General features: G+C 50.1%; 2 protein-coding genes and 1 long non-coding RNA gene across 8 annotated transcripts in view; 2 read left to right on the top strand and 1 right to left on the bottom strand.

Annotated features, from left to right (window-relative positions):
- Positions 1-1478: 1478 nt before the first annotated feature.
- Positions 1479-12044, bottom strand: LOC126929141 (uncharacterized). The gene is made up of 2 exons (XR_007717082.1): positions 11889-12044; positions 1479-3332 (listed from the first exon to the last, which is right to left on the bottom strand). It is a non-coding gene; the product is annotated as an uncharacterized LOC126929141 (long non-coding RNA).
- A 386-nt stretch (positions 12045-12430) lies between these two features.
- AP5S1 (adaptor related protein complex 5 subunit sigma 1) lies at positions 12431-18618 on the top strand. Of its 6 annotated transcripts, none has more exons than XM_050745254.1 (4): positions 12552-12633; positions 14117-14177; positions 14253-14444; positions 17188-18618. In XM_050745254.1, exons 3-4 carry the CDS (start codon positions 14269-14271, stop codon positions 17612-17614), a joined length of 603 nt encoding a protein of 200 aa, XP_050601211.1. In that variant the 5' UTR covers positions 12552-12633; positions 14117-14177; positions 14253-14268; the 3' UTR covers positions 17615-18618. The 6 variants fall into 6 exon arrangements, with proteins under 6 accessions (XP_050601214.1, XP_050601209.1, XP_050601211.1 ...); XM_050745256.1 differs by lacking the exon at positions 12552-12633 and adding an exon at positions 12739-13141; XM_050745257.1 differs by lacking the exon at positions 14117-14177 and having other exon boundaries at positions 12431-12730.
- A 3978-nt stretch (positions 18619-22596) lies between these two features.
- Positions 22597-26723, top strand: part of MAVS (mitochondrial antiviral signaling protein) — a 47114-nt gene continuing 42987 nt past the window's right edge. Inside the window, exon 1 of the mRNA XM_050745230.1 lies at positions 22597-22899. The gene's annotated coding sequence lies outside the window, so the exon portion shown is untranslated. The remainder of the gene's footprint in view (positions 22900-26723) is intronic.

Here is a 26723-nt window from a genome sequence, read left to right on the forward strand (position 1 = left end):
GGCCCGGGTGGGGCAGGAATTCCAGCCTGCAGGAGTTCCGAGCAGCCACGTGCTGCCAGCTCACATGGTTAGAGAGCTGCATGGGGCTGGCATAAGCACAGACAGCCAGTGGGGGGAACAGTGGTGTCTGGAGGGAATGGGGAAGAATCTTCATCCACTTCAATGTCTGAATTGTTCACCTGGTAACTTTTGCCATGACAATTTTACAAATTAAGGTTTTCTTTTAAAATTGAGGAATAATCGACATTTCATCAAGGGCACAGATCTTCAGCATGGAGCATAGACCCAAAGGACCACCACGAAGCTCATTATGTAGGACATTTCCATCAATTCGGGAGGCTCCCTCCCAGTTACCCTCACTCCAGAGGTAACTACTATTTTGACCTCTGTCAGTAATTTAGTTTTATCTGTTCACGAGCTTCCTATAAATGAAATTATACAGTGAGTACTTGTTTGTCTGGCTTCTTTCACCCAGCACAATGATTTTGAGATTCATTATTTTGTCCTGTATAGCAGGAGTCTGTTTCTTCTTCATTGCTGCATTTCTTCTTCATTGCTGCATTCATTATTTTGTCCTGTATAGCAGGAGTGTGTTTCTTCTTCATTGCTTCATTGATGAATATACCCCTACTCTCTCTCTCTCTCTCTCTTTTTTTTTTTGAGATGGAGTTTCACTCTTGTTGCCCAGGCTGGAGTGCAACGGCATGATCTCAACTCACTGCAACCTCCGCCTCCCAGGTTCAAGCGATTCTCCTGCCTCAGCCTCCTGATTAGCTGGGATTACAGGCCCCTGCCACCACACCCAGCTAATTTTTTTATTTTTATTTTTATTTTTTATTTTTTTTTGAGACAGAGTCTCACACTGTCACCCGGGCTGGAGTGCAATGGCATGATCTTGGCTCACTGCAACCTCTGACTCCCGGGTTCAAGCGATTCTCCTGCCTCAGCCTCCCAAGTAGCTGAGATTACAGGTGCCTGCCACCACACCCAGCTAATTTTTTGTATTTTTACTAGAGATGGGGTTTCACAATGTTGGCCAGGCTGGTCTTGAACTCCTGACCTCATGATCCACTCACCTTGGCCACCCAAAGTGTTGGGATTACAGGTGTGAGTCACTGTGCCTGCTCTCTTTCTCTTATCTTTTAAAAAATACTTATTTATGGCCGGGCATGGTGGCTCCTCCCAGCACTTTGGGAGGCCAAGGCAGGCAGATCACCTAAAGTCAGGAGTTCGAGACCAGCCTGACCAACATGGTGAATCCCTGTCTCTATTATACACACACACACACACACACACACACACACAAAATTTATTTACTTATTGTTATTTCTTTTGAGATAAGGTCTTGCTCTATTGCCTAGGCTGGAGTGTGGTGATGCGATGTCAGCTCACTGCAACCTCTACCTTCCAGGCTGAAGCGATCCTCCTACCTCAGCCTCCCCAGGACCTAGGACTATCAGTGCATGCCACCACAGCTAATATTTTTTGTATTTTTTAATAAAGATGAGGTTTCACCATGTTGCCCAGGCTGATTTTTTTTAATTTTATTTTATTTTCTCTTTCTTTTTTCTTTTTTTTTGAGACAAGGTCTCATTTTGTTGCTGAGGCTAGGGTGCGGTGGCACAAACGTGGCTCACTGCAGCCTTGACATTCTGGGCTCAAGTGATCCTCCCATCTTGGCCTCACGAGTAGCTGGGACCACAGGTGCGTGCCACCACACTCAACTAATTTTCCTTTTTTTGTAGAGACAGGATCTTGCCGTGTTGTCCAGGCTGTACTTGAATTCCTGAGCTCAAGCAATCCTCCTGCCATGGCCTCCCAAAGTGCTGGGATTACAGGCATGAGCCACCGCTCCTGGCTTGTTTCAAAATTAAAATGAAAAACTTACATGCGTAAAATTAAGTCTTCCTTTTTTTTTTTTTTTTTTTTTTGAGACACAGTCTCACTCTGTCACCCAGGCTGGAGTGCAGTGGCCGGATCTCAGCTCACTGCAAGCTCCACCTTCTGGGTTTACGCCATTCTCCTGCCTCAGCCTCCCAAGTAGCTGGGACTACAGGCACCCACCACCTCGCCCGGCTAGTTTTTTGTATTTTTTAGTAGAGATAGGGTTTCACCGTGTTAGCCAGGATGGTCTCGATCTCCTGAGCTCGTGATCCGCCCGTCTCGGCCTCCCAAAGTGCTGGGATTACAGGCTTGAGCCACTGCGCCTGGCCAAGTCTTCCTTTTTTTTAGCATATGTGCTGCCAAAGTTAGTGCTAAAATTTCCCCTTTTGCGTGTACAGTTCTGTGAGTTTTGACAAATATATACAGTTGTGTAACCCCCACTACAATTGTGATACAGAATATATTCATCCTACCCTTGATGTATTATTTGGGCCTGTTACGAACTGTGCTGGAAATATACCCAGGAGTGGAGTGCTGGGTTACTGTGTGTACATTTAACTTTAGTATTTTCCACACAGTTGTCCAAGGTCCTTGCACCAACTTACCTTCCTACCTACCAGAGTTCTAGTGTTCCACAGTCTAGATAAAATTGGTAGATGTTGCTGGGCATGGTGGCTCACGACTATAATCCCAGCACTTTGGGAGGCCAAGGTGGGCAGATCACGAGGTCAGGAGATCGAGACCATCCTGGCTAACACAGTGAAAACCCACCTCTACTGAAAATACACACACAAAAAAATTAGCCAGGCGTGGTGGTGGGCGCCTGTAGTCCCAACTACTTGGACCCAGGAGGCGGAGCTTGCAGTGAGCTGAGATTGCGCCACTGCACTCTAGCCCGAGACACAGAGCGAGACTCGGTCTCAAAAAAAAAAAAAAAAAAAAAAAAAAAAATTGGTAAATGTTAATTTCACTCCCTTAACCAGAAAATGTGATTGCTGTATCTAGCAAAGAGATCTGTTAGCTGTCAAGTGCTGAACCCACATATCGGGATGTGGTGGTGGCAGGCATTTGGGCGTCACAGACTCAGCCAGTTTTCTGACTCTCCTATGTTGAAAGATGAGGCTATATTAGTCTTAGTCTTGATTTGTTCTCAAGTCAGATTCTTCAAAAATCAAAGAGCCTCTTTGGAGTTCATTAGCTGTATGTTAATTGCCTTGAGTCCTTCTGCTGACAACAGCCCACAACCATCTAGAAAACTTATGATTTCTACAAAGTCTTGATCCTGGAATGGAGCACACAGCCCTTGGTCTCCCCAGGCCATGATACTGCTGGTGGTGCAGAACGAAGTTTAGACAAGGAGGTGCATGGCCACAAGCAATCTGGAAACGATCAGAGGCCAGTTGCGTAATGATGGAGAAGCCGCTGTTTTGCAGTCACGAAAATCATGCCTGGAGACAGAATGTTCGGGGACGTGAAATTATTCACAATCTATTATTCAAAGAAGACAGTTGATTATGGGACAGAAGGTAAGGAGCATTCCCACCCTCTCCACACAGGAGGAGTCTGTGTGGGTGCCAAGGGGTGCAGCGAGGGTTGCCTCGGCCACACCCAGACCACACTGGCACGCACAACCCTGGGAGGAGTGCCAGGCTCTGAGTCAGCTGGGCCTGGGGCAGCAGGAGGGGAAGGGGCCTCACGTGGCTGGGCCTCCTCTGCCTCGTGGGGCCTCCTGGCTCTCAGCCCTGCAGGCAGTGCGGCTGTTTGAAAGGACAAATCACACATGGCCTAGTTCTCCTGGGGCCCAGCCAAGACTATGTTCTTGAAGGATGGCGGAAGGGAGGGTGCCTCCTGGGTTGGGATTGGGAGCACTGGGGAAGGAGGTCATCCAAGCATAGGGCGGGGAGGGATCTCTCAGGGTTGGGTCATAGAGGATGATCAGGGATGGGGTTGCAGGGATGCTATGGCCTTCCAGAGCTCCAGGGGAAAAGGGCCGAGCCAGCCCTTGGGATGACCATGAGAGGACAGAGGGGAGACAGGGAAACAAAAGGGGAGTAGAAGGCTTCAGTAGAAGATTTCAGTAGAGGCTGAAATCTACTGATATGTACACCTCCAAGGACACATGTCTCACATCAGAATAGTTGCGAATCCCACTGGGCCTCTATTTCCTCATGTGTAAAATGGGAATAATAAAGTTCTTACTTCACAGGGCTGTGGATTGGATCAAATGAGCTGATGTGTGCAAAGCACTCAGAACAGGGCCTGCTGATCGGGTGCAGTGGCTCATGCCTGTAATCCCAGCGCTTTGGGAGGCCAAGCTGAGAGGACCACTTAAAGCCAGGAGTTGGAGACCAGCCTGGGCAACATAGGAAGATTCTGTTTCAAAAAAGAACAAGGGCATCTACAGCAAGTGCCATACAAGAGGCTGCTCTGGCCATTATTGCTTAGGGCCAATGTAGAGATTGACAGGGGATCAGAAAGGTTAAAAGGACATGCCTAGGCCGGGCGCGGTGGCTCAAGCCTGTAATCCCAGCACTTTGGGAGGCCGAGACAGGCGGATCACATCGAGACCATCCTGACTAACATGGTGAAACCCTGTCTCTACTAAAAAATACAAAAAACTAGTCGGGCGAGGTGGCGGGCATCTGTAGTCCCAGCTACTCGGGAGGCTGAGGCAGGAGAATGGCGTAAACCCGGGAGGCAGAGCTTGCAGTGAGCTGAGATCGCGCCACTGCACGCCAGCCTGGGCGACAGAGCGAGACTCCGTCTCAAAAAAAAAAAGGACATGCCTGAAAACATTTAATTAAAGGAGCCAGTCTGAAGGTTTCCTTTTCTTTATGCACATGGACAAGATTCTGGGTGATGGGTAACAGGAGAAAAGCCCAGTCTGGCAGGTCGCAGTGGCTCCCACCTGTAACAGGGAGGCTGAGGCGGGTGGACTGCTTGAGCCCAGGAGTGCAAGACCAGCCTGGGCAACAAAGCAACACCCTGTCTGTACCAAACTGTAATTTAAAAATTAGCTGGGTGTAGCACGTGCCTGTAGTCCCAGCTACTTGGGAGGCTGAGGTGGGAGGATCACTGGAGCCCAGGAGTTCAGGCTGCTGAGCTAGGATTGCACCACTTTGCTTGCTCCAGGCTGGGCAATAGAGCAAGACCCTGTCTGTAGGCTGGGCGTGGTGGCTCACACCTGTAATCCCAGCACTTTGGGAGGCTGAGGCGGGCAGATCACGAGGTCAGGAGATCAAGACCATCCTGGCTAACACAGTGAAACCCCATCTCTACTAAAAATACAAAAAAATTAGCCAGGCATGGTGGCAGGCACCTGTAGTCCCAGCTACTCGGGAGGCTGAGGCAGGAGAATGGCAAATGGCGTGAACCCGGCAGGCAGAGCTTGCAGTGAGCCAAGATTGCGCCACTGCACTCCAGCCTGGGCGACAGAGCGAGACTCCATCTAAAAAAAAAAAAAAAGACCCTGTCTGTAACAAAATAAGCAAAGCTCAGCTGTGGTGTGTAGGAAGCAGCAGCCTATGCAGCAGTACAGGTAGCAGTTAGGAAGCTGCAGAAGGGGTTTGGTGGAGACAGAAGATGGGGGAGCTGTAGGAGTGCCCAATGGGAGGCTCCCCACACAGAGTGCTGCCGTGTCTGAGAGGGTCCAGGGAGGTAGAGTAAAGGAAGGGACAGAGATTGCCCGACTTTGGCCTCCTTTATTCTGGGGCAGCCATAATCCACCCAATTTCAGTCCACCTTGATCTGCAGAAAAGCATATTCCCTTTTCTTAGTTTCCTGCTTTGATATTTGAGAAATGACTAAACACTCTTATCAGGGAGGCATTAAGAAATCCACCTTTGGCTGGGCATAGTGACTCATGCCTATAATCCCAGCACTTTGGGAGACCAAGGCGGACAGATCCCTTTAGCTCAGGAGACCAGCCTGAGCAACATGGTGAAACCCCATCTCTACAAAAAATACAAAAATTAGCCAGACGTAGTGGCATGTGCCTGTGATCCCAACTATTCTAAAGGCTGAGGTGCAAAGTTGGCTGAAGCCCAGGAGGCAGAGGTTGCAGTGAGCCAAAATCATGCCATTGCACTCCAGCCTGGGTGACAGAGCAAGACCCTGTCTCAAAAAAAGAAAAAAAAAAAATCCACTGCCTGGAACTAGCAGATTCTACCTAACTGCTCTCCCCACATCCAGAAATAGGTGGTTGCTGGTCTAGCTTGAGGTCTCAGTTTCTGTAAAGATCATCAATGTGGCTGGGCATGGTGGTAAGTGCCTATAGTCCCAGCTACTGGAGAAACTGAGGTGGGAGGATAGCTTGAGCCTAGGTGTTGAAAGCCGTAGGAAGCTATCATCGTGTTTGTGAATAGCCACTACACTCCACCTTGGGCAACATAATGAGACTCCATCCCGAAAAAAAAAAAAAAAAAAATTCACATCAATGAGTTTCCAGCTGGGCACCAGCGGAGCTCCAAAAGGCAAGCCCTGGCTGGGCATGGTGGCTCACACACCTGTAATCCCAGCACTTTCGGAGGCCAAGGCTGAAGGATTACTTGGGGTCAGGAGTTTGAGACCAGCCTGGGTAACACAGTGAGACCTTGTCTCTATAAAAAATTTTTGGCCGGGCGTGGTGGCTCAAGCCTGTAATCCCAGCACTTTGGGAGGCCGAGACGGGCGGATCACGAGGTCAGGAGATCGAGACCATCCTGGCTAACACGGTGAAACCCCGTCTCTACTAAAAAAAATACAAAAACTAGCTGGGCGAGGTGGCGGGCGCCTGTAGTCCCAGCTACTCGGGAGGCTGAGGCAGGAGAATGGCGTAAACCCGGGAGGCAGAGCTTGCAGTGAGCTGAGATCGCGCCACTGCACGCCAGCCTGGGCGACAGAGCGAGACTCCGTCTCAAAAAAAAAAAAAAAAAAAAAAAAAAAAAAAAATTTTAAATATTAGCCAGGTGCAGTGGGGTGCAACTGTAGTCCCGGCTACTAAGGAGGCTGAGGCAGGAGGACTGCTTGAGTCCAAGAAGTTGAGGCTGCAGTGAGCTGAGACTGCGCCATTGCACTCCAGCCTAGGGGTCAGAAAGAGACCCTGCCTCAAAAAACAAACAAATAAAAAGGCAAGCCAGGCTGCCTCTATTGTGGGGGCAGGCCCCACCCTATGTGGATAGAAAGTGGAAGGCAGGCGGGTGGGAAGGTGGGAAAGGGGCCAATGTGAGGGGGCAGGGAGTGGCTGTGGGCAACCCCCTAACTTGGAGGACCACTGAGAAAAGCAGGGTTGGTGGGGTGTGGTGATGGGCGCCTTTCCCCACAGTCAGAGGGAGGGGAAGGGAAAGAACGAGGGAGGCGTGGCCCCTCTAGGTAGGTGGGCAACCAGCCACCTGTTGCCTTCAAGCTCTTTTTTTTTTTTTTGTAGTGCTTTATTTTACTTTTCTTTCTTTTCACTTTCTCTGTCACACACAAACACACAATCCCACATCTCCACCCACTGGGTGCCCACCTCTGCCACAAGCCCTGGGCTAACCCCTGTGAAAGCCTCACACACGGCTGGGCACGGTGGCTCACGCCTGTAATCCCAGCACTTTGGGAGGCCAAGGCAGGTGGATCACTTGAGATGAGGAGTTCGAGACCAGCCTGGCCAACATGGTGAAACCCTGTCTGTACTAAAATTATAAAAATTAGCTGGGCGTGGTGGTAGGTGCCTGTAATCCCAGCTACTCAGGAGGCTGAGGCAGGAGAATCGCTTGAACCTGGGAGATAGAGGTTGCAGTGAGCCAAGATCACACCAGTGCACTCCAGCTTGGGTGAAGAGCAAGACTGTCTAAAAAAATAATATAAAAAAGCGTCACACACATGAACATGCACACATGGCCGCAACACACTCAGACTCTTCTGTTTCGTCTTCAGGGCTGGCAACCACAGGATGTCCTGCTGGTTCCCCCTGCCCTCTGAGCTGCCCCACCTGTTTTTCTGGTGCTGATCAAGTCCTCTCTGATACCTTCCCATGTCTGCTGCTGGATTAATGGTTGTCAACATTTATTGACGTATTGAGTGCCAACTAGGTGCCAGGCTCCACCCTGTCCACTTCATATGCTGCATTAATTAGGAGTGCATTAAGTTGCATGTAACAGAAACCCCACTGAGCAGTTTAACCACATAAATGTCTGTACACCTCACTCAACAAGTAGACTCTGCAGCATCTCCGGGGCCGAGGCTCCTTCCTGCCTCACTGTTCTCAGCACACAGCTTTTGGTCCTAGGGCCACAAGAAGTCAGAGAATGGCACTGAGTCTGCCTCCCTTATTTGGAAAACAATGGCTTTCCTGAGGCCTCACCTAGGTGGCTCCTACAGTGCCCCACTGGCTGGGGAGGATGCAGAGGCATTTCTGATTGGACCCATGTCCTCTAAATAAAGGAGGGCCAGGGTACCCTGAGTCCAGGAAGGCTGGCTTCTTTTCACCCTTTGTATTTGCTCTGATCTAGTCCTTATATCCAGAATGCCTTTCCTGCAAGCTGCAGCTACTGAATTCCTACCTCTCTAGAAAGCCCAGTTCAGATGCTCCCTCCTCTGCACAGTCTTCCCAGATTGCTCCTCCAGAGTCCTCCCCACTTCTGAATCTGTTGGTCATCTTGACTCCTACCTGCCTCGGCCATTGCATCTGTCTGCACAGAGCCTGATGGGAACTCTAAGCACCCAGAGGATTTTCCCAGCAGAATGAGTGGATGAGCACACGAATGAATGGTGCATTCTCGCTTTTAGGCAATCTCCATCCTTTGCAATCTTGTTCAAGTCCTCCCCGCACCTACAGTCCTCCCCCAACCTCTCTTACTTCCATGGTGGCTGCTCCACGGACCAGAGCTCATGTCCCTGATGCCTTCCACTTGGCACTGTGCTGTGTGACACTGGCCACATCAGGGAGCATCTCTGAGCTCACTTAGTTATCTGTCAAATGAAAGGCTATGCTCTAAATTTCTTCTCATGCTAAAAACCTCAACCCTGCTGGAATTCAAGCCTTGGGGCAGGGGAAGGATTCTATCACATTCTTATCTTCCAGTTTAAAGGCAGACTTCAAAGTAATACCATTTTAGTGGGATTGTCACAGCCATTATTAAAGTTTTTATTGAATTTAATATATAGAAAAGTGCATATATCTTAAGTGTCCAGCTTGGTTAATACTTACAAAGAGAATATACCCATGTAATCACCACCCAGATCAAGACTCAGAATGTGACCATCTCCTAAAGCTCCATGCCTCTCCAGTCACTGCCTCCCCAGGATAACTACCATTCTGACTTTAACAGTGCAGCATGGCTTGCCTAGATTTGGGCCTTTATGTTAATGGAATCACATGGCATGTACACTTCTGTGACTGGCTTCTTTCACCGAACATTGTGTCTGTGAGAGTCACTCATGTTGTGTATTATTAGTTGTTCTTTTCCATTGCCCTATACTATTCCACTGTACGAGTATACCACAATTTATCCATCATTCCATAACTTATGGATATTTGAGTATTTTCCACTTTGGGACAATTAAGAGTAAAGATACTGGCCGGGCATGGTGGCTCATGCCTGTAATCCCAGCACTTTGGGAGGCCAAGGCGGGCAGATCACGAGGCCAGGAGTTCGAGACCGGCCTGGCCAACATGGCGAAACCCCGTCTCTATTGAAAATACAAAAATTAGCCGGGTGTGGTGGCGGGCACCTGTAACCCCAGCTACTCAGGAGGCTAAGGCAGAAGAATCACTTGAATCTGGGAGGCGGCGGTTGCAGTGAGCCAAGATCGTGCCACTGCACTACAACCTGGGCAACAAGAGCAAGACTCCATCTCAAAAAAAAAAAAAAAAAGAGTAAAGATACTATGAATATTCAGGCCGGGTGCGGTGGCTCACGCCTGTAATCCCAGCACTTTGGGAGGCCGAGGTGGGCGGATCACCAGGTCAGGAGATTGAGACCATCCTGACTAACACGGTGAAACCCTGTCTCTGCTAAAAATACAAAAAAATTAGCTAGGCGTGGTGGTGGGCGCCTGTAGTCCCAGCTACTCAGGAGGCTGAGACAGGAGAATGGTGTGAACCCAGGAGGCGGAGCTTGCCGTGAGCCGAGATCACGCCACTGCACTCCAGCCTGGGTGATGAGCAAGACTCCATCTCAAAAAAAAAGAAAAGAGTGGTGCAGCTGGGTCATGGAGCAGTGAGGTCACCATCAGTAGCCACTGATGGGCTTGCTGTTTTAGATGATGTCTGAGCTAGCAGGCATAGACATTCCCACTGTACCCAGAACAGACTCTCAGAAGCATGGGTTGGACCCAGGAGAGCCCAGCGGCTAAGGAAAAGGGATCTCCCAGGGCACACCCACAAGCACCCTCCAGCAAAACCATCAAGTGAAACCCCCACTCCCGCCAGGCTGAGGAAGCCCTCCATGCCACCACCTCCATCTGGGTCTCCCATTGTCCTCTGGAGTACTAGCTCAAGCCAGCCTCTCACAGCTGTCTCCTCCACACACCTCACGAGGCCAGCCCTCTAGTGGTGAGAAACTTGGTGTTGACTCACTGCCTAAGGAGTGGACAGAGGCTGGGAAACTGTGTTCCAGATGCCAGGTGGCCCCCAGCAACCAGAGCCCTCTCCTTGCTAGCTTTCTGCTGTAATCAGCTGGCAGACACAAGCCCTGGCTGAGAGCGATAAGGACTGGGGACCAGGAGCTGTGCCAACATCACTCCCCAGCTTTGTAGCTGAGGCCCCACAGTCTCTGGGCTTGCCGCAACACCCACACACATATTTATGTGTTGTCACAGGCTTTGGCCAGGCCCTGGCCACCTGCAGCTTCCCTTCGGCCACCTCCTAACCTACCCTGGCTCCTATGGCTGAAGGGGCCCAGAGTGCACTTTCTCAGGGGGTGCTGCTCTAGGATCCCTGCCTGGGCCACCCTGCCCTGTTCTCCTTTCTTGTCAGCAAAGAGCTCGTTCAAGTTGGCTCCAGTCCTGCATTGTGCATGGCCCTGGGGAGCGAAGATGGAAGCCATCAGCAGTACTGGTGAGACCTTCACATGGGTGCACAGGCCGCAGTTGAATGCCAATGGGCAGCCTGAGCAGGAAGCCTTCCTCCCATTTGGTCTGAGTATATATCTGCAAGGGCAATTAAAAGGACAGGAAAGGCCAGGCACTGAGACTCATGCCTGTAATCCTAACACTTTGTGGGGGAGAAGCAGGAGGATCACTTGAGCCTAGGAGTTCGAGACCAGCCTGGGCAATACAGTGAGACCCTATCTCTACAAAAAAATTTAAATTAGCTGGGTGTGTTGCCTGCCTGTAGTCCCAGCTACTTGGTGGGCTGAGGCAGGAGCACTGCTGGTGGGAAGGGGCAGGGAGGCTGCAAAAAAAAAAAAAAAAAAAGAAAGAAAGAAAAAAAAAGACAAAAAGCCAGGAAAGGGAATTCTAGGCTGGGGGAACAGTCAGTGGGGGAGGCTCCGAGGCACATCTGGGGGACAAGGCTGAAGCCATTCACATGCCAAGAGATAAAGGAGGTGCACCTTCATGGTCGCTGTGGGAGTGGGTGGTGGTGGTGGTGGTGGCTGGAGGAACATGCAAGTCAGTCAGCGAGGCCCAGGCAGGCCTTGTGGGGCCCCCTAACACCAACAGGCCAAGCCTCCAAGTTGGGGCTTTTACCCCATTGTAAGGCTCTACAGGTTAGTGCCAGAGTGCCCCTTTCAGGTTTAAGATATAAACCTCTTCCCTGTTGTTTTGATGGCCTCCAGTCAAGAAGGGGGCTTGCTGATCAGCCCTACTAAGCGTTCGCCCTGGGTGACACTCTACAAAGTTTCACTGGGGCCCAATAAAATTGACAGATCTGCCAGAGAAACAGTGAGAGTTCGGAAGCAGCGTTCGAATCGTTCTGCGCCGAACCGAGTGCCAGCATTAACCCGCTGCAGGAACCCATACATTCAGAATCCGCGCAAAATACACATATTTGTATTAAAAATCCGCGCAAAATACACATGTACCTAAATATACATATTTACCTCCAAAGTCATAATTTCCGGGGGTACAGCCCAGGAATGTACATTTGAACTGATGCCTCAGTAATTCTCACGCATGTTGGCCAGGTAAGAACTCAGACGCAGCCCGTAGCTGTGCGGCTCGGCCTAGGTCCACCCGCCGCCCGCCCCCGAGCCTCCTAAGGCCGCAGGCCACGCGCCCCTCCCTCCGGGGACAACCAGGCCCCGGCCTTTTCCGCGGACTCCGCGCTCCGGGCCGCAGCGCCCCCTCGCGGTCGCCGGGGTCGGCAGCCTGGGGCTCGGCTGGTCTAGGGCTTCGAGCGGGAACGCTTTGAGCCCGCAACAGGAGTGACGAGCATGGTTTCTGCCGGCAGCTTGGGGAAAGAGGGTTTCTGTCCCTCTGCGAGGCCAGCCCACTCCGAGGGTCCAAGCATCGGAAGATGCAGCCGGCACCTGGCTCCCACAGCACCGCCCTGGACGTGAGCGCTCCGCCCAACCCGATGGCGTCAGCTGGCGGGCGCGCCCGCGACCGACGTGCGCAGGCGCCTACAGGCCGCGCAGCCGCCATTGCTCTCCTGCCACCGAAGGGAGTGCTTGTTGGCAGTCCGCGGGCCCGGAAGGAAGGGTGAGGCGACGCCTCGACGACAGCGGACCGGAGCTGCAGGGGCAACACACTCAGGGCGGGGTGCCCCATTTAGGCCTGGCTGACCGGAATAAGAAACTACAACCCCCGAAGTGCATTGCGCCGCAGGGTTACGGAGGCAGTGTCGTAAGCTATCTTGACCGCTACCATTTCTCTGGTAGAAGGGGGGACGCGGCGGCGCGGAGTGATGACGCGCTCTTCCTGCGGCTGGAGGGTCGCGGAGGTCAGCGTCCAGGTGCTGGGCTCCGGTTGTCGAAGTGCCTTTGCGAACCTGCTCTTTGACTAGTTTAAACTGACGGTCTATTTAGCCTTAGTTACAGATACCCACTGACTGTACCTGCCGTCTTTCAACTCCCGGGCCGGCCACTGAGCCAGCCAGATAACCATTACTATTATTTAGTTTTTATTTTGAGACAGTTTCAAGTAACTCCTGTATGCACTTTGATGAGATTCACGAGTTGTAACCTCTTTTACCGTATTTACCTTATGATTTCCTCTGTTTTTCTCTCTGCCTTTTTTCTTCCCTGGACCATGTGAGTTAGTTGCAGATATGAAATCCCGTTGCCTCCATATTTAGAGGCACATCCGTGTTTGTTTTCTAAAAACAAGGACAAGCGCCTGCATTCAAAATCGGGTAACATTGATCAAGACTTTTTCTGACCCATAGGCCATATTTAAATGTTTTTAAATGTTTTTATTAGTGTCCTAATAATGCCCTTTATGGAAATTATCCTTTTATTTTTCTTTTCTTTTTTTTTTTTTTTGAGACAGTCTCGCTCTGTCGCCCAGGCTGAAGTGCAGTGGTGCGATCTCGGCTCACTGCAGCCTCCCCTCCCGGGTTCAAGCGGTTCTCTGGCTTCAGCCTCTCAAGTAGCTGGGGTTACAACTATGCGCCACCATGCCTGGCTAGTTTATTTTTAGTAGAGATGGGCAGGCTGGTCTCAGACACCTGACCTCAAGTGATCCGCCCACCTAGGCCTCCCAAGATGCTGGGATTACAGGCGTGAGTCACCACACCTGGCCCAAATTACCCTTTTCTTGGTTCAGGACCCGATCCAGGAGCACACGTTGCATTCAGCTATATGGTCTCTTCAGTTTCCTTCAGTCTGGCGCAGCTTCTCAGGTTTTCCATGACCTCATGACCTTGACGCTTTTGAAGATTCCTGTTGTTTTGTAGAACTAGGTTTAGGGTTGTCTGAGGTTTTTGTTTGTTTGTTTTTTCAGTTTATGCCTATTCTGCTTGTGTATGTCTGAGGTGTTTTTTTTTTTTTTTTTTTTTTTGAGACGGAATCTCGCTCTGTCGCCCAGGCTGGAGTGCAGTGGCCGGATCTCAGCTCACTGCAAGCTCCGCCTCCCGGGTTGACGCCATTCTCCTGCCTCAGCCTCCCGAGTAGCTGGGACTACAGGCGCCCGCCACCTCGCCCGGCTAGTTTTTTGTATTTTTTAGTAGAGACGGGGTTTCACCGTGTTAGCCAGGATGGTCTCGATCTCCTGACCTCGTGATCCGCCCGTCTCGGCCCCCCAAAGTGCTGGGATTACAGGCTTGAGCCACTGCGCCCGGCCTTTTTTTTTTTTTAACCACTGGATTCTGTTACGTGATACTGTTCAGATGCTGTTGTTCAAAGTGTCCAGCCTCACCAGCCTCTGGATACACTCCCAGACACTGCCAGGTCAGTCCCTTCCTATGGTTGCCTCTCCTGCTGGTGTTCACTCTCACCTTACCAAGGTCTCTGGCTTCATTGTAGCACCCACCCTGGAGCCATGGTCCACGCCTTCCTCATTCACACCTTGAGAGCCCCGAATACTGAGGACACGGGACTGTGCCGAGTGCTCTACTCCTGCGTCTTCGGTGCTGAGAAGTCGCCTGATGACCCACGGCCGCATGGTGCCGAAAGGGACAGGCTTCTCCGGAAGGAACAGATTTTAGCTGTGGCCAGGTAACCACACAGCCCAGCCCCAGGCCTTCATTGAACACGTGCCTGAGTGTAATAGGTATTCTCAGGGAGTGGGGACGCAGATAAATAGGAGGACTAAGAAGCAGAGAGGAAGTTTTAGAGTGGCATTTCCCAGGGAATCTTCCACAGCTTTTCATAAGTGTTATGTGAAAACAGTTAAATAAATAATTCTGTTATCATCATTATTAGTATAATTAGCATTTGTTCAGCCTGTAAGTGCTAAGCATTTATATTCTGAGTATCTTATGTGTATTAACTCATTTAACCCTCATAATAGTCTTTCGAGATAAGTATAGTTATTATCTCCACCTTACAGATGAGTAAACTGAGGTACAAAGTGTTTAAGGAATTTAACCTGTCCAAGGTTACACAGCCAGAAAGTAGCAGAACTAACATTTGAGAGTAGGCCGGGTGCGGTGGCTTATGCCTATAATCCCAGCACTTTGGGAGGCTGAGGTGGGCGGATCACCTGAGGTCAGGAGTTCGAGACCAGCCTGACTAACATGGAGAAACCCTATATCTACTAAAAATACAAAATTAGCTGGGCGTGGTGGCGCATGCCTATAATTTCAGCTACTTGGGAAGGCTGAGGTAGGAGAATCACTTGAACCCTGGAGGAGGAGGTTGCGGTGAGCCAAGATTGTGCCATTGCACTCCAGCCTGGGCGACAAGAGTGAAACTCGGTGTCAAAAAAAAAAAAAAAAGATTTGAGAGTAGGTAAGCAGACGGTACAGATTTTGTTTTGTTTTGTTTTTTTGAGACGGAGTCTCGCTCTGTCGCCCAGGCTGGAGTGCAGTGGCCGGATCTCAGCTCACTGCAAGCTCCACCTCCTGGGTTTACGCCATTCTCCTGCCTCAGCCTCCCAAGTAGCTGGGACTACAGGCGCCCGCCACCTCGCCCGGCTAGTTTTTTTTTTTTTGTATTTTTTTTAGTAGAGATGGGGTTTCACCGTGTTAGCCAGGATGGTCTCGATCTCCTGACCTCGTGATCCGCCCGTCTCGGCCTCTCAAAGTGCTGGGATTACAGGCTTGAGCCACCGTGCCCGGCCTTGTTTTTTGTTTTTTTTGAGATGGAGTCTCGCTCTGTCACCTAGGCTGACTGAGTCTCGCTCTGTTGCCCAGGCTGGAGTGCAGTGGCGTGATCTTGGCTCACTGCAAGCTCCACCTCCCGGGTTCACGCCATTCTCCTGCTTCAGCGTCCCGAGTAGCTGGGACTACAGGTGCCCACCACCACGCCCAGCTAATTTTCTGTATTTTTAGTAGGGACGGGATTTCACCATGTTAGCCAGGATGGTCTTGATCTCCTGACCTCGTGATCCGCCCGCCTTGGCCTCCAAAAGTGCTGGGATTACAGGCATGAGCTACCGCGCCCGGCCAACAGTTTAAACATGCTTTTCAGTGCAGTACTTAACAGGGCCTTTAGTATGCCTGTAGACTTTATGAATCTCTTTTTTTTTTTTTGGCGACGGAGTCTTGCTCTGTCGCCCAGGCTGGAGTGTGGTGGCAGTTTGGGCTCACTGCAACCTCCACCTCCCAGGTTCAAGCAACTCTCTTGCCTCAGCCTCCCAAATAGCTGGGATTACAGACATCTGCCACCACGCCCGGCTAATTTTTGTATTTTTAGTAGAGATGGGGTTTCACCATTTTGGCCAGGCTGGTCCTGAACTCCTGACCTTGTGATCCACCCACCTTGGCCTCCCAAAGTGCTGGGATTACAGGCGTGAGCCACTGCGTCCAGCCCCTACTTTATGAATCTCTAAGGAAGAGAGAGGGTGTGGTACATGAGGACTCCAGAAAGCCAGGGATCCAGATCACAGTTTGGAATACACTGTTCCAGACTAGGGTGGCTAGCCTTGGCTCTTCCCTCTCAGACCTAGCCAGAGCTGGCAGGTGCTAGAGCCTCCTGGACCTCTGCATTCTGGGTGGGGTGGCACCACTCTGGGGCAACCGTCTGCCAACTCCTGCCTTCCCCTTGTTCTTCTCATTCTCCTTCCCCTCCCTGTAGCTCAGAAAACCAAATACATGCCTTTGAAACCAGCCTGTGCATGGCTCAGACTGGAAGGTAATTCAGGAAAGATCAAAGGGAGCGTCTAAGAAGCCTTGTTGGTCCAAAGGAAGGTCTTTCTTTCATACTTGGAGAGGGTTGCAGAATAGGGTGGAGATTGGACAGCCCATGTTGGGCAATGGCGTTTATTTTCTTTCTTTTTTTTTTTTTTTTTTTTAATTTATTTTTTAAAATTTATTTATTTTTTATTATTATTATACTTTAAGTTCTAGGGTACATGTGCATAACGTGCAGGTTTGTTACATATGTATACTTGAGCCATGTTGGTGTGCTGCACCCATCAACTCGTCAGCACCCATCAACTCGTCATTTACATCAGGTATAACTCCCAATGCAATCCCTCCCCCCTCCCCCCATGGCGTTTATTTTCTGCCTCATCCCTTTCCTTTATGTGGAGAAGGCCTCTGTGAAGCAGGTGAGGGCAGGATCTTCTTCCTCTGGTGCCCTTTTTCAGCCCAAGGAGCTGGGTTGAAAACCTGCCCTCTTGGCCACATGGAATAAAGTGGTTCAGGACCTGGAAGCTCACACTTCCTGATTCTGTGGCCCTGGGCAGATCACTTAGTCTCTGTAGTCCTCAGTTTTCTCACTTGAGATATGGGGATCATGAGGATGACAAAGTTGGTGTGTGAGCCCACCATCCTGACCTGCCCACTCTCTCCAGGCAGGTGGAGTCAATGTGCCGGCTGCAGCAGCAGGCGTCCGGCCGGCCCCCCATGGACCTGCAGCCGCAGTCCTCAGATGAGCAAGTGCCGCTGCATGAGGCCCCACGTGGGGCTTTCCGCCTGGCGGCAGAGAACCCTTTCCAGGAGCCACGGACGGTGGTGTGGCTGGGCGTGCTCTCATTAGGCTTTGCCCTGGTGCTGGACGCCCACGAGAACCTGCTGCTGGCTGAGGGCACCCTCCGGCTGCTGGCACGCCTCCTCCTTGACCACCTCCGGCTGCTGGCGCCCGGTACCAACCTCCTGCTGCGGGCTGACCGCATTGAGGGCATCCTCACCCGCTTTCTGCCCCATGGTCAGCTGCTTTTCCTCAATGACCAGTTTGTCCAAGGCCTGGAGAAGGAACTCAGTGCTGCTTGGCCCCGCTGATTCCTCTTTGGGATGGTGCTTCTGAGGGCAAGCAGAGGGTGGACACACAGCCAGATGAAGCTTGGCATCTACTGCCTGCTCCTAGTTCTGATGTACTGCTGTACCAGGACAAGTGGGCGACACAAGCCTGCAGAAAGGGGGCAGAGGGTGGAGGAGGTCCTGCCTATCCTCAGGTTAGTGGAACCACAGAATATCCTGAGCCTAGAGCTGCTGTGTAACTTAGACCATTGCAGTGCGGCAGCCACGCTTGTCCTTGACCCCACCTTCCTCCATCCCTGCCAGCCCTAGTGCTAGGGTAAGGAGCTGACTGGAACTCAGCCCACTCTTTTCCTTCCAAACCCACAGTCCAGGCCGGGCGTGGTGGCTCACGCCTGTAATCCCAGCACTTTGGGAGGCCGAGGTGGGTGGATCACCTCAGGTCGGGAGTTTGAGACCAGCCTGGCCAACATAGTGAAACCCTGTCTCCACTAAAAATACAAAAATTAGCTTGGTGTATGGCACCCACCTGTAATCCCAGCTACTCAGGAGGGTGAGACACGAGAATCACTTGAACCTGGGAGGCAGAGGTTGCAGTGAGCTGAGAGTGTGCCACTTCACTCCAGCCTGGGCAACAGAGTGAGACTCCGTCTCAAAAAAAAAAAAAAAAAAAACCAACCCACAATCATTGAAAGACAAGGGGCCTCAGACTCCCCTGAGAGTGGAGGAGCTGTGCCTGCATGCTGGCAGGCCCCAGCCCCTGGCTTTGTGCCCACTTAGGCACTATTATCAACAAGGTCCTGCTCAGTGTCTGGCCCCCAAAGAGTTCAGAAATGCGTCTGTCAATCAGCAGCAGGATTCTGCAGCTCCTTTTATGCCAATCCCATGCCCACCAGGCAGGCTCTAGATAAAATCATCACAGCCTTCCCTCATCTGCAGGGAGAGAAGGTGCTGTCAGGTGAATGTGAGCAGTCTAGCCTGGATGATGTATTTCTCATTTTGAATTAAAAGCACTGGCTGTGTGATTTCGCTCTCTCTTTGTGAGTTTGATGCATGCATCCTGCTCCTACGAGTGAGTGCCTCTCTGGATGGCCCCCAAGCTGGGCGTCTGAGCCTTCATAGTCAAGGATCCCCCAAGGAGGCTTCTTGGGAGGCCTCCATCTCTCATCCCCACCTCACCTCTGTCTCCTTAGGGGCTTCCTTTAGATGGTGGCACACACTTTCTCCACCAAAGTATATATCACAAGTGGCAGGTGGCTGTGGCAGAGCCACCTGAGAAGCAGCGCCTGAGCCAAGAATTGGTGCGAGTGGTTTATGTGGGGCGGGCGGTGATCCCGGGAAGCAGGAAGGGGAGACAGTCCTTGTGAATGCTTGTCAAGCCTATTGGGACTGTGGTAGGGAGCTGAGTGCCCCTAGGGGCCTGCACACAGCAGTTGCCTCTGAATTACCTCGCCCGAGGGGTGGCAGCTGTGGGTGTTTGCCTGCTGCCTTTAGTCAGTGGTTACAGGTTGATCCCAGGGTGCATACATTCCCTGGCTCTTTCTGCCCCTGGGAAAAAGCCCTCAGACAATGTGGAGCTGGGCCTGCCTGTACCATGTTGAGTCCCAAAGGGATATGGGTGGGGTACCAAAAGCTGGTAGTTAGGAGGTCTTTAATCAGCAGCTTCTAGTGAAGGTTTAAACTTACTCAGTTGGGGGGAAAAAACACCTCAGTTTACATTGATTTTCATGATCTTCCTGTTATCAAGGAAGGTGAGGCTTTCTTGGCAGAACGAGCATCCTAGGTGCTCAGCTCCGTCTCATGCTTACCATCCATCAGTTGCCCTTTAGCACCCAGGATGGACCCACCTACACCCACTTTGGAGGCAGCACTGATGATTAGCCCTTCCAAGTCCATGGCCAAGGCTACCAGCCATGCCAGACCTTCTACCACCACTGTCAACATAATTGGGATGAGGCCACCTCTTCCATTTTATGGTACCACAAACCACCTTGACCTTGAAGACTTAAAGGGATGTTACTCTGTGTGTGTGACCAAGTCCCACCCGTGGAAATGTCCCACAGGCCTCTAATAGGGACACCCCTTCCCTATACATTCTGTTCTCCTGGCCACCCCTCACCCCAGGCTGGTGGTCCTGGTGGATTGGCTGTGTTCTCAGGGAACAGGCCATTTTGTGCTCTATGGAAGAGCTGAAGCTTACTGATCTGAATTCTTTCTGCCTTTTTTTCTTTTTTTTTTTTTTTTTTTAGACGGAGTCTCGCTCTGTCACCCAGGCTGGAGTGCAGTGGCCGGATCTCAGCTCACTGCAAGCTCCGCCTCCCGGGTTCACGCCATTCTCCGGCCTCAGCCTCCCGAGTAGCTGGGACTACAGGCGCCCGCCACCTCGCCCGGCTAGTTTTTTTTTTTGTATTTCTTAATAGAGACGGGGTTTCACCGTATTAGCCAGGATGGTCTCGATCTCCTGACCTCGTGATCCGCCCGTCTCGGCCTCCCAAAGTGCTGAGATTACAGGCTTGAGCCACCGCGCCCGGCCTCTGCCTTTTTTTCAAACTGAACTTAAGGAAGAGTTTGAGACCCTGCTCCCCTGGGAGCCGTGGGAAGTTGAGGTTAGGCATGGCTGGTGTCTTGGTTCCCATGATGTGGGGCAAACTGATGCACAAGAGAATAGTAGAGACTGAGACTACACCCTAGGGCTGCTGAGCTCCAGTTCCTGTTCTAGATGCCCAGTTGGACCAGGGTTTTCTTAACTGGATGAGCTTGCCCAGCACCCTTCTCATACTTCACACTTCTGCCCTAGCACCTTGGGCTGGGTTTCCACCACAACTTATGCTCACCATATATTCATTGAGCCTCCCTTGGGCCTAATGCTCTGCTGGGTGCAATGCAGCATACAGAATGTCCCCAAGGTTCCAGGAGAGGCAGAGCTAAGGCCAGGTGACTGCAGATGACTGCAAGGCAGCAATGGTTTGAGCATCCCTGAATTGCTGCTCACAAGTGCTTTAAACACCCAAAGGAAGAAGGGGCACTTTAGTGAGGAAGGCCAAGTGAAGGAGCCAGGATTTGGAACCAACAGTGAGATGGCTACGGAAGCAAACTTGCCTCCATCTCCAAGCTTCCTCCCTTTCTTCTCTCTGCCCCAGGAACCCTGGCCAAACCACACATCCCTCAGCTTCCTGAGAGAACTAGAGACTTTGAGCAGCTGGTAGTGTTACCAGTGTACCTCCACAAACACTCCTGGGACAACAGGTGATGACAAGAGGACGGTAGAGCCCAGAGAAGAGAGCTTACCTGGAGGGAGGAAGAAGTCACAGGTTTTAAGCAGGAACTGGCCTGCATGTATGTGGATCACTGATTGGGAGGGTGGTGAGCCCTGGGATAGGATTGGATCATCATGTCTCCTCTAGGGCAGGGTGGTTTTTTTCTAGCCCTGTGGCACTACTCACTGTACAGCATCCCCCAGAGCTCAATATTTTCTTTTTCTTTTTTTTTGAGATGGAGTCTCACTCTGTCACTCAGGCTGGAGTGCAGTAGTGCAATCTTGGCTCACTGCAACCTCCGCCTCCTGGGTTCGAGCAATTCTCCCGCCTCAGCCTCCCAAGTAGCTGGGATTACAAGCATGTGCCACCATGCCTGGCTAATTTTTGTATATTTAGTAGAGACAGGGCTTCACTGTGTTGGTCAGGCTGGTCTTGAACTCCTGACCTCAAGTGATCCACCCATGTTGGCCTCCTAAAGTGCTGAGATTACAGGTGTGAGCCACCACGCCTGGCCTCAATCTTTTAAACAATTATTCCTATATTTTATTTTATTATTTTAGTTTTTTATTCCTATATTTTATTGTAATGCAGTTAACTGTGTTTGTCAGATGCAATACTCTGTGACCCATTGACCAAGTCTCTGTATATTTATTACCATGATTGAAGTGGCTGTGACCGTTTCTTAAATAGACTTTATTTGTTTAGTGCAATTTTAGGTTCACAGTAAAACTGAGCAGAGGGTACAGAGAGTTCTCGTTTACTCCCTATCCCCACACATGCACAGCCTCCCCTATCACCAACACTGGGCACCAGAGTGGTCATTTGTTTAAATTGAATGACAGTGAATGACAGGTCACTATCCCCAGAGTCCATGGTTTACATTAGGGTTCACTCTTGGGGTTGTACGTTCTATAGGTTTGGATGTATTTTCAGTGATATGCATCTACCATGATAGTATCATACAGAAGAGTTTCACTGCCCTAACAGTCCTCTGCTCCACCTATTCATCCTTCCCTCCCCTCAACCCTTAGCAACCATTGATCTTTTACTGCTTCCACAGTTTTGCCTTTTTCAGAATGTTGTATAGTTGGATTCATACCGTATATGTAGCCTTTTCAGATTGGCTTCTTTCACTTAGTAATGTGCATTTAAGATTCCTCCAAGTCTTTTCATGGCAGAATCATGAGCTTGACAGCTCATTTTAGAAGTACTGCTGAATAGTATTCCATTATGTAGATGTGCATTATCTGTTCACCTACGGAAGGACATCTTGGTTGCTTCCAGGTTTTGGCAGTTATGAATACAGCTGCTACAAACATTTGTGTACAGGTTTTTGTGTGAACATAAGTCTTCAACTCCTTTGGGAGTAGAAATATAAATACCAAGGAGTATGACTCCTGGATCCTGTGATAAGAGTGTTTCGTTTTGTAAGAAACTGCCAAACTGTCTTCAAAAGTGGCTGTACCATTTTGCATTCCTCTTGGCAGTTAATGAGGGTTTCTGTTGCTCCACATCCTCTGAGGCATTTGGTTTTGTCACTGGGCTTGGCCCATTCTCTTTTATTTTTTTTTCCTGAGATGGAGTGTCCTTTGTCATCCAGGCTGTAGTGCAGGGGCACTATCTCACCTCACTGCAACCTTGACTGCCCGGGTTCAAGCGATTCTCCTGCCTCAGCTTCCGGAGTAGCTAGGACTACAGGCACGTGCCACCACACCTGGCTAATTTTTTTTTTTTTTTTTTTTTTTTTTTTGAGATGGAGTCTTGCTCTGTCACCCAGGCTGGAGTGCAGTGGCGCAATCTCCACTCACTGCAACCTCCGCCTCCTTGGTTCAAACAATTCTTCTGCCTCAGCCTCCCGAATAGCTGGGACTACAGGCACACACCACTGCGCCTAGTTGATTTTTGTGTTTTTAGAAGAGACAGCGTTTCACCATATGGTCAGGCTGGTCTCGAACTCCTGACCTGAAGTGATCTACCTGCTTCGGCCTCCCAAAGTGCTGGGATTACAGGAGTGAGCGTCTGCGCCCGGCTGGCTTTTGGCCATTCTAGTAGGTATGTAGAGAAATCTTGTTTTAATTTGCAGTTCCCTAATAACGTATGATGTAGAGTATCTTTCCTATGCTTATTTACTATCTGTAAATCTTTAGTGAGCTGTCCATTCAAGTCTTTTGCCCATTTTAAAACAGGCAACTTGTTTGGGTGATTTCTTTTTGTTGAGTTTTAAGAGTTCTTTGTGTATTTTGGATAACAGCTCTTTATCAGATGTACCTTTTGCAAATATTTTCTCCCAGTCTGTGGCTTGTCTTCTCATTCTCTTGACAGTGTCTTTCACAAAGCAGAGCTTTTTAATTTCAGTGAAGTCCAGTTTCATATAATTTAATGAAGTGGGCCGGGTGAGGTAGCTCATGAGTCCTATAATCCCAGCGCTTTGGGAGGCCAAGGCAGGAGGATTGCTTGAGCCCAGGAGTTCAAAACCAGCCTGTGCAACATAGAGACTTCATCTCTACAAAAAAATACAAAAATTGGCTGACTGTGGTGCACACCTGTGGTCCCAGCTACTTGGGAAGCTGAGGTCGAAGGATTGCTTAAGCCCAGGAAGTCAAGGCTGCACTGAGCTGTGACTATGCTGCCACACTTCAGCCTGGGTGACAGAGCAAGACTTTGTTTCAAAAAAATAAATAAATAATTAATGAAGCTTATCAATTTCTTTCTTTTTGTTTTTTTTTGAGCTGGAGTTTCTCTCTTGTTGCCCAGGCTGGAGTGCAATGGTGCACTCTCAGCTCACTGCAACGTTGCCTCCTGGGTTCAAGCAATTCTCCTGCCTCAGCTTCCCAAGTAGCTGGGATTACAGGCATGCGCCACCATGCCTGGCTAATTTTGTATTTTTAGTAGAGACAGGGTTTCACCATGTGGGTCAGGCTGGTCTTGAACTCCCAACCTCAGGTGATCTGCCCACCTTGGCCTCCCAAAGTGCTGAGATTACAGGCGTGAGCCACCGTGCCCAGCCGTTCATCAATTTTTTTTAATGGATCCTGCCTTTACTGTTGTATCTAAAAAGTTGTCACCTATCCAAGATCATCTAGATTTTCTCCTATGTTATCTACTAGAATTTTTACAGTTTTGTGGGGTTTTTTGGTCTTTTTTTTTTGAGACGGAGTCTTGCTCTGTCGCCCAGGCTGGAGTGCAATGGTGCGATCTCGGCTCACTGCAACCTCCGCCTCCCAGGTTCAAGTGATTCTCCTGCCTCAGCCTCCCAAGTAGCTGGGGTTACAGGTGCCCCCCACCATGCCTGGCTAATTTTTGTATTTTTAGTAGAAATGTGGTTTCACCATGTTGGCCAGGCTGGTCTCGAACTCCTGACCTCAGGTGATCCACCCACCTTGTCTTCCCAAAGTGCTGGGATTACGGGCGTGAGCCACTGTGCCCGTCCTGTTTTGTGTTTTACATTTAGGTCTATGATCCATTTTGAGTTAATTTTTGTGAAGGGTGTAAGGTCTATGTCTAGATTCATGTTTTTGCATATGGAAGTTCAGTTGTTCCAATATAATCTCTTGAAAAGACAATCTTTCTATCTTTGTTCCATTGTATTGCTTTTACTCCTTTGTCAGAGACCAGTTTACTGTATTAATATGGGTCTCTCCTGGGTTCTTTATTCTGTTCCATTAATCTGTTTGTCTATTTTTTTTTGCCAATACTACACTATCTGTGTTTTTTGTTTTGTTTTGTTTTGTTTGTTTTTTGAGATGGAGTCTCACTCTTACCCAGCCTGGAGTGCAGTGGTGCAATCCTGGCTCACTGCAACCTCCACCTTCCAAGTTCAAGCCACCCTCCTGCCTTAGCCTCCCTAGTAACTGGGACTACAGGCGTGCACCACCATGCCCTGCTAGTTTTTCTATTTTTAGTAGAGATGGGATTTCACCATGTTGGCCAGGCTGGTCTCAAACTCCTGACTTCAGGTGATCTGCCCGCCTCAGCCTCACAAAATGCTGGGATTACAGGCATAAGCCACTGTGTCTGGCAACCGCCCTATCTTTCTTCAAGGTTTTTTTTTGTTTTTTTTTTTGAGACGGAGTCTCGCTCTGTCACCCAGGCTGGAGTGCAGTGGTGCAATCTCGGCTTACTGCAAGCTCCGCCTCCCAGGTTTACGCCATTCTCCCGCTTCAGCCTCCTGAGTAGCTGGGACTACAGGGGCCTGCCACCACGCCTGGCTAATTTTTTGTATTTTTAGTAGAGATGGGGTTTCACCGTGTTAGCCAGGATGGTCTCAATCTCCTGACCTCGTGATCCGCCCGTCTTGGCCTCCCAAAGTGCTGGGATTACGGGTGTGAGCCACTGCACCTGGCCCACTATCTTGATTACTGTAACTTTATAGTAAGTCTTGAAGTCAGGCAGTGTCAGTCTCCAACTTTTTTTTTCATATATATATAAAAATATATGTGTGTGTGTGTGTGTGTGTGTGTGTATATATATATATATTTTTTGGAGACAAGGCCTTTACTCTGCCACCCAAGCTACAGTACAGTAGTGTGTTCACGGCTTACTGCAGCCTGGACCTCCCTGGCTAAGCGATCCTCCTGCCACAGGCATGCACCACCACACCCAGCTACATTTTAAATATTTAGTAGAGACAGGGTCTTGCTATGTTGTCCAGGCTGGCCTTGAACTCCTGAGCTCCAGCAATCCTCCCACCTTGGCCTTCCAAAGTGAGTAATGTGGTTTTAATATCAAATTGCACTGGGCTGGGCACAGTGGCTCATGCCTATAATCCTAGCACTTTGGGAGGCCGAGGCGGGTGGATCATATGAGGTCAGGAATCGGAGATTAGCCTGGCCAATATGGCAGAAACCCTGTCTCAACTAAAAATACAAAAATTAGCCAGGAGTGGTGGTACATGCCTGTAATCCCAGCTACTTGGGAGGCTGAGGCAGGAGAATCATTTGAACCTGGGAGGTGGAGGTCCCATGAGCTGAGATCATGCCATTGCGCTTCAGCCTGGGTGACAGAGTGAAACTCTGTCTCAAAAAAAAAAAAAAAAAAAAAAATTGCACTTGCTTATTGTTTGTATAAGAGGAAGCAATTGACTTTTTTTTTTCTTTTCTTTTTTGAGACAGTCTCACTCTATTGCCCAGGCTGGCGTGCAGTGATGCAGTCTTGGCTCACTGCAACCTCTGCCTTCTGGGCTCAAGTGATCCCCCCACCTCAGCCTCCCAAGTAGCTGAGATTACAGACGTGCGCCACCATGCCCGGCTAAAGTTTTATATTTTTAGTGGAGATAAGGTTTCACTATGTTGGCCAGGCTGGTCTCAAACTCCTGACCTCAAGTGATCCACCCACCTTGGCCTCCCAAAGTGCTGGAATTACAGGTGTGAGCCACTGTGCCTGGGCACCTTTTTTTTTTTTTTTTTGAGACGGAGTCTCACTCTGTTGCCCAGGCTGGAGTACAGTGGTGCAGTCTCAGCTCACTGCAACCTCTGCCTCCCGGGTTCAAGCGATTCTCCTGCCTCAGCCGCCCGAGTAGCTGGGACTACAGGTGCCCCCCACCACACCCGGCTAATTTTTTTGTATTTTTAGTGGAGACGGGGTTTCACCGTGTTCGCCAGGATGGTCTCGATCTCCTGACCTCGTGATCCGCCTGCCTCAGCCTCCCAAAGTGCTGGGATTACAGGCATGAGCCACCGCGCCCGGCCTAATTTTTGTATTTTTAGTAGAGACAGGGTTTCACCATGTTGGCCAGTCTCTTGACCTCATGATCCACCCACCTCGGCCTCCCAAAATGCTGGGATTATAGGCGTGAGCCACCTCACCTGGCTGACTTTTTCTTTTTTTTAATAGAGATAAGGTCTCCCTATAGGGATGTTGCCAAGGCTGATCTCAAA

Source organism: Macaca thibetana, chromosome 10 (genome assembly GCF_024542745.1).
Source record: "Macaca thibetana thibetana isolate TM-01 chromosome 10, ASM2454274v1, whole genome shotgun sequence".
In the NCBI taxonomy this organism is placed as follows: Eukaryota; Metazoa; Chordata; class Mammalia; order Primates; family Cercopithecidae; genus Macaca; species Macaca thibetana.

What these genes read in the sequence shown, in the direction of transcription:
- AP5S1 (XM_050745257.1), top strand. Translation starts at nt 14,269, where the DNA reads ATGGTCCACGCCTTCCTCATTCACACCTTGAGAGCCCCGAATACTGAG. An exon ending in CAGATTTTAGCTGTGGCCAG is followed by an intron (nt 14,445 to 17,187) that starts GTAACCACACAG and finishes CACTCTCTCCAG; the next exon opens with GCAGGTGGAGTCAATGTGCC.